Here is a 7,032-nt window from a genome sequence, read left to right as displayed (position 1 = left end):
TAAGTGAAACAAAAGCGTGTACACAAAATCAAAACAGGCAATATCACAGTCTCACATCACAAAATCAAGACAGGCAATATCACAGTCTCACATCACATAAGCCCAAAGTCACAGCAAAATAAATACACCACATTCACCATTGTCAAAATATACAAGGCACAAGGCATCGCAAAAAAAAAAAAAAAAAAAAAACAACCAAAAAAACAACAACAAAAAACCCCACACACATACAAAACAAACAAACAAACAAAAAACGGCATACAAATCAACATTAAGAGCTCAACCATTCACGTTAAAACTCTGTTGCATGGAGATCCTGTTCTCCAAAATCATCAAATATATTCATATTTCAAACTGTTCACCAGTTTATCTCCGATTCAAATAGATTTTAGCTTAGAAAGTATTGTGAAGAAAGGGTACAACATGATTCAATTCGTAAAATATATGTTGGATTTATTTGACTGACCAAATATTCAAAGTTGAATGGATTGGCCAATGATCTGTTAGAATTTCTCCTCTCCCCTCTGTTCCCCCTCCCCCACCACCTTACCCACCATTCTTCTAAATTTTCTTTTTCTTCTTCGTGTTTTTCTTCTATTGGGCAAATTACTCTGGTGATAATAAATTTAATCTCATGTTAATATTGATATTAGCATTATTTTACTATATTATGTACTGTTTGTTTATTTGTTTTATTTCATTATTTCATTACTTACTGTTTATGAATGTTATTTGATACAAGTCATAATATGGTTCATCAGCCGTCATGATAAAATTGAAGTGCAACGTTGTGAGCACAGTATAAGCTTTAAGCTTGTTGATGCTCTTTTGTCATTCATTGCATTGTAATCATGTGTATTGTTGAATAATTAAAGATTATTTAAACCAAGAGCTCAACCAGCGATCGGAGCTCAGCAAGTACATGTCGACGGAAAAGTTTGCCGAGAAAAACTCCACAGCCATACAAATGATTCCATCCGCAAAAATGTCATCACCTTCTTGCTTCTGTCGTCAAACACACACACACACACACACACACACACACACACTCACACACACCACGCGTACACAACACACACACACACACACACACACACACCACACATACACAAATATACACACTCAAACAAACAATACAACACACACACACAAACACACACACTCACACTCAAACAAACAAACCACACACACACAAACACACAACCCACACGTACACACACACCACGCACACACAACACACATATACAAACACACACACTCAAACAAACAAAACACACACACACACACACACACACACACACACACACACACAGCGCACACACACAACACACACACACACAAAAACACACACACTCAAACAAACAATACAACACACACACACACACACACACACACACACACACACACACACACCGCACACACACAACACACACACACACAAAAACACACACTCAAACAAACAATACAATACAACACACACACACACACACACACACACACACACACACATACACAAATATACACACTCAAACAAACAACACACACACACACACACACACACACACACACACACACACACACACACACACACGTACACACAACACAACACACACACACACACGTACACGTACACGTACACACACACTGCACACACACAACACACAAACACACACAAACACACACACTCAAACAAACAAAAGACACACACACACACACACACACACACACACAGAACACACACACACACACACACACACACACACACACACACACACTCACACTCAAACAATACAACATACACAAACACACAACACACACACACACACACACACACACACACAAACAACACACACAGAGAAGTAAAACCAACTCACAGTTTGGAGAATAGTCGACCATTCTGGAAACGTACATGCCTGTTCGGGCCAACCACTCGGCGTAGCTCAACCCCTGCAGCTGGGCCAACTTCAACGCGTGCTCTGCCGGACTGTGGAACGCGCTGCCGTTCAGCATGGACATGGCACCCGACCCGGCACCCCCCATGCCCACCCCGATACCCTGCCCACCGGCACCCGGGTACCCGAACAATGGGTGGGTCTGGTACACGCTCAACGGGTGGCCACCCGGCGCCGCGGGGGAGAGAGACGGGTGCTGGAGGTTGAGGAGTCCTGGGCGGGGGATGAAGGAGGCTGGAGGGGAGTGTTGGGACGACCTCAAGCCCACCCCGCCACCCCCTCCTAACGGTCTCTCCGAAGCTATTGATACAGAAGGGGGGGAGGTGGAGTCCCTGGTGGACTCCGGACTGCGGGGAGGGGAGGAATCAGAGGTGGAGGGCGGGCGGGGAGGGGAGTGGGAGTGGCAGGAGTGACAAGGGTTCGGGATGCTCGGGGAGTCGGCCGACGCTGACGTCGCTGACGACCTGGGATGAGGCTGCTGAGCAAGGCTGACACACTGAAACGGCAGTAGCCTGCCGAGCACCGGGTGTGGGTGTTGTTGTTGCTGTTGATGTTGAGGATGGTGATGGTCCTGCGGCACCTGCTGATGGAACTGTTGTCGCTGTTCAGGAGTGGGGGAGCGCTGTGCGTGCAAGGAGAGCTGAGGGAAGATGTGCCGCTGGGGGAGGGAGAGGTGGGGGTTGACATGAACCGGTCTGTGGCCCTTTGTCGTGGTGCTGGTGGTGCCCACGGCAGTGTTGATGGTGGTGGTGGTGGTGGTGGTTGTGGTGGAGCTGTTGGAGTTGTTGTTGTTGGTGGTGGTGGTGGTGGTGGTGGCGGAATAACTGGGACTGAGGCTACGCGACAGCTTAGTGTTAGCGAGGACGTTCAGGTTATGTTTGACGGCACTGTTGTTGTTGCTGGTGGGGGTGGGGGAGGCGACCGGAGGCTCACCAGAAGTGGTTGAATCGCTGGAGATGGGATGAGCCCTGGTTGGAGAGACTGAGGTAGGGGTGCACTTGCTGTTCGTCGTCCTGGACAGCAAGGCGTCGATGCTGAACGATTTTCTGCTGGTCTCCATTGCAACGGTGGATGCCTGCACTTTTCCTGGAAACACACGGAACCAAAATAAAATGAAATACAACACAACAGACAAATAAACGAACAGACAACACCGGATTACAATACATACTAGAATTTCAATTCAAATGAATAAATAAAAGAATGAATACGCAAATGAATAAATAGAAAAATAAAGAAAAAATAATCATTAAACAAACACATAGATAAATGAATAAGCGATTATCTAAATAAGTAACAAAATGAATGAATGAATGAATAAATAAATAAATAAATAAATGAATGAATGAATGAATGAATAAATAAATAAATAAATACATATATAAATATGAAAGAGACAGACAGAAATCAAGTAAATGGTGAAAAATATACAAACTGATTAACAAAAGAACGAGATGAAAGTACCGACATAGAAATTCATACAATGGCCGACACACGCACAAAATTAATTTAAGAAAAATACACCAATGAAAAAAAAAATCAGATTTAAAGCAGAAAAGATTTTTTTTTAAATAGTGAATGTTCACAAAAATGACCCGAAATAAACATGAAAGTATATAGCGATTTGCATCGAACACTGAAACTAACTTACTAACTTGACTAACAACTAACCCTCTGATGAGTTTTTTTTCTAATTAAAAAAAAAAAAAAAAAAATCATGAAGCGCTGTGGTATATTCCAGCATGCATTTATTTCTTTATGCAGACCCTATCTTATCAAGCAGAACCATATGTTGCACCCAAGAAATTTGCAACAACAATTATACTCGAGTTCTATACAAAACATTGAATTTCACGAGGAAAAATTAGAAAAAAAACAACAAAAAACATACGTTTAAATATATACATCAATCAATATTCAAGCTACACACACACACACACACACACACACACACACAACAACAACAACAACAACAACAACTGAAACGGCAAAAAAACAAAAACACCTGAACTAATAGAGTCAACTCTTATACGTGCATCACGTACACAGTTTCACGTGAAGCTTAAGTACGAGCAGCTCAGAACTTTTGTTCACGTTTTGTTTTTCCACTTTACCTCTCCCAGGTAAAGCTGATGCCGTATCGACAGCAACACCGGCAGTGTCCACGTACAAACTATTGAGAAGGTAAGCCAACAAATCTGACAACAGTTTGCAAATTTGCTGGAACGCACACCTGTACCAAACTTGCGGTTCTTTTTAACACACACACGCACACACGCACAGAGCTTGACAATACATACCAAAGCTACGAAGGTTTCAACTCAGCTGACTAGCTGCGCATTACTGCCGTTTTAGACGATCTGAAGAAAAAACACTGGGGTCAACTTTCACAGATCAAACCACGGATTTTCCGTTCATTCGCAAACCAGTACTGGTATTCCACTCGACGGATATAACGATCCCACACAGTTTCCCGCTACACTTTGCCCCCCCTAACTGTCCGTAGCCGTCTTTTGTGGAGGCAATCACCTTCGCAAATCAGCGATAAGCGCCTGCCATTCGGATTCCGATAATATCCCCTGCTCCCGCCCTCTTCGACCCGCCTGGTTCTCACGGCGAGCTGTGATTGGCTCAGCGTCAGGCAACATGGCGTCCATCACGCTACGCTGGGGCCACGCCCTCTGCGCGTAGTTTGAAGCAGTTATGAAAAGACTGTCAGACTGTCAATGGGCCGCCGTGATAGCCGCTAAACAAGGCGGAGAGAGGCCAGAGTGAAGGGTGATAAACTGCCGGGGGGGAGGAGACACAGGGGGAGGGGACGGAGCGGAGGGGAAGGGGAGGGGGAGGGGGAATCTTTGCCCCAGCCTATCCTGGCATTTTTTGGTCGGAAAGGACAGTTTCTTGTTTTGGCTCCTGCCTGACCTTATTTGCCTCCCTTGATCCAGGCGTGCCGTCGTTAAAGAGAACTTGACGATTGCTGTCAGCGATTTGCCGCGCAGAGTTGTCCCGCTTTCAATCTCTGTTTAAAAAAAAAAAGAAAGAAGAAAAAAAAAGAAAAAAAAAGAGAGAGTAAATGGGAGGTTTGATTTAGATCGACACAGGGCTAGTATGTGAGTGCGTGAGCCGACGCATGTGCTGTTAAGATGTGTGCATGCGCGCGTGTGTGTGTATGGACTAGGGGAGGGTGAGGGAGGGTCGACGATGGGGGCATTGATGTCTCGGACAAGCATGATGATGATTAGTGTGTGTGTGTGTGTGTGTGTGTGTGTGTGTGTGTGTGTGTGTGTAACAGAGACAGCGTGTGTATAATTGAACTGACAAGCTGAAGCAAACGGTTAAAAGAACAAGAAAAGAACGCGACGTTCAGTCTTGTTCTTTTTTTTTTTTTTTTTGAATTGAATGTTACTGTCGCCCATACAAATACATTTGAAAAGTGTCGATCCAAATAAAATCATCTTCATCTTGAAACGAAACACCCAACCAAAATTTCTACTGCAGAACTATTCCCTGTTGTCACATTGTGATCAAATCTGATATAAATGGCAATGACTGACCGCACACTATAAACGTTCTTAACTGACACATAGCCCCTTTAACTAGTGACACTCCCGCGACCCCCCACCCCCCCACCCCACCCCCACCCCCCCGCGACGTAAAACCAGAAAACAACAACAAAGATATCTGCATTTATGTCATTTCATCAACTCCATCTCATTATGTATGTCCGATATTTCATATGTTTCCTCCAAGACCTCTTCGCTCTTCTGCGATGACAAACTTTTGCCAGCTCCAAACTTGGACAGCAGTAAGCGGGGTGAGAGAGGGTGTAGTTTTGCACATGTACAGACCTGGAAGTTACTGCACTTTTCAGTCTGCCTGTCATATCCTTCAAAGCAAACACCAAGATTCTTTCTGTATTTAACTGTCTCTAATATAACAGACGCTCATTCCATACTCTGTATTCTTTGAATATATTTTATCGATCATGCTCATATGCCTCTGTGTGTGTGTGTGTGTGTGTGTGTGTGCATGCGCACGTGTGCTCGCGCGTGTGTGTGTGAATGATACGTTTCGGACAAAAGCCATTCCGTACATGTTTTTAAGAATACCCGTACACACTGGAATTTCTTCCGTGACAAAGGGTCCAGCAGAGCCCTCGTTTTATTCATTTATTTAATAATTCATTTATCATCAGTTTATTTATTGTTTATTTATTCAATATTGATTTGGTTGATTTGTGTCATTTAGTCATTTAGTTTATTTTGATTTTTCTATTGTTAGATATACTTATTTCCCTTTCTGTTTGTTGTTGTTTGTTTGTTTCGTTTTTTTCGGATTTTTTTTTCTTTTTCATTTATTTATGATGTTCATTTATTCGTTCATTTCCGGATGGATTGGCAAACGTGTTTGTGTAAAATGGCCATCTGAGCACGGATTTCCTTACCGAAAGAGAAAGAAAGAAGGAAACAAAGATTGGAGGAAAGACAGGGGGACAGACAGGGGGACAGACAGAGCGTAGGGGGAGAAAGAGAGGGAGAGGGGGAGAGAGACAGCGGGACAGACAGAGTGTACAGGAGAAAGAGAGGGAGAGAGACAGCGGGACAGACAGTGTACAGGAGAAAGAGAGGGAGAGAGACAGCGGGACAGACAGAGCGTAGGGGAGAAAGAGAGGGAGAGAGACAGCGGGACAGACAGTGTACGGGAGAAAGAGAGGGAGAGAGGGAGAGAGAGACAGTGGGACAGACAGAGGGTAGGGGGAGAAAGAGAGGGAGAGGGGGAGAGAGACAGCGAGACAGACAGAGCGTAGGGGGAGAAAGAGAGGGAGGGGGAGAGACAGCGGGACAAACACAGCGTACAGGAGAAAGAGAAGGAGAGAGGGAGAGAGACAGCGGGACAGACAGAGCGTACAGGAGAAAGAGAGGGAGAGAGAGAGGATCCGGGGCTTGAGGGTGGCAGGGGGGGGGGGGTGGAGAGACAGAATGAAGAGATTGATGAAGAATGATAAAGACAGAAAGTGGCTTTATTTTCTTTTGCTTGTTGTTGTTGTTTTTGGTGTTGTTCTGCTGTTTTCGTTAACCTA

At 44.4% G+C, this 7,032-nt stretch overlaps 1 protein-coding gene across 1 annotated transcript in view; it reads right to left on the bottom strand.

Annotated features, from left to right (window-relative positions):
- Positions 1-4,433, bottom strand: part of LOC143290235 (uncharacterized) — a 40,434-nt gene extending 36,001 nt beyond the window's left edge. Inside the window, exons 1-2 of the mRNA XM_076599571.1 lie at positions 4,253-4,433; positions 1,875-3,038 (exon numbers count right to left, since the gene is read on the bottom strand). Coding sequence (XP_076455686.1) covers positions 1,875-3,012 — 1,138 coding nt within the window. The 5' untranslated portion in view covers positions 3,013-3,038; positions 4,253-4,433. The remainder of the gene's footprint in view (positions 1-1,874; positions 3,039-4,252) is intronic.
- Positions 4,434-7,032: the final 2,599 nt, after the last annotated feature.

This window comes from Babylonia areolata, chromosome 15 (genome assembly GCF_041734735.1).
Source record: "Babylonia areolata isolate BAREFJ2019XMU chromosome 15, ASM4173473v1, whole genome shotgun sequence".
NCBI lineage: Eukaryota > Metazoa > Mollusca > Gastropoda > Neogastropoda > Buccinidae > Babylonia > Babylonia areolata.
Note: the sequence above shows the minus strand (reverse complement) of the source record. Positions and strands in the feature narration are given on the sequence as shown.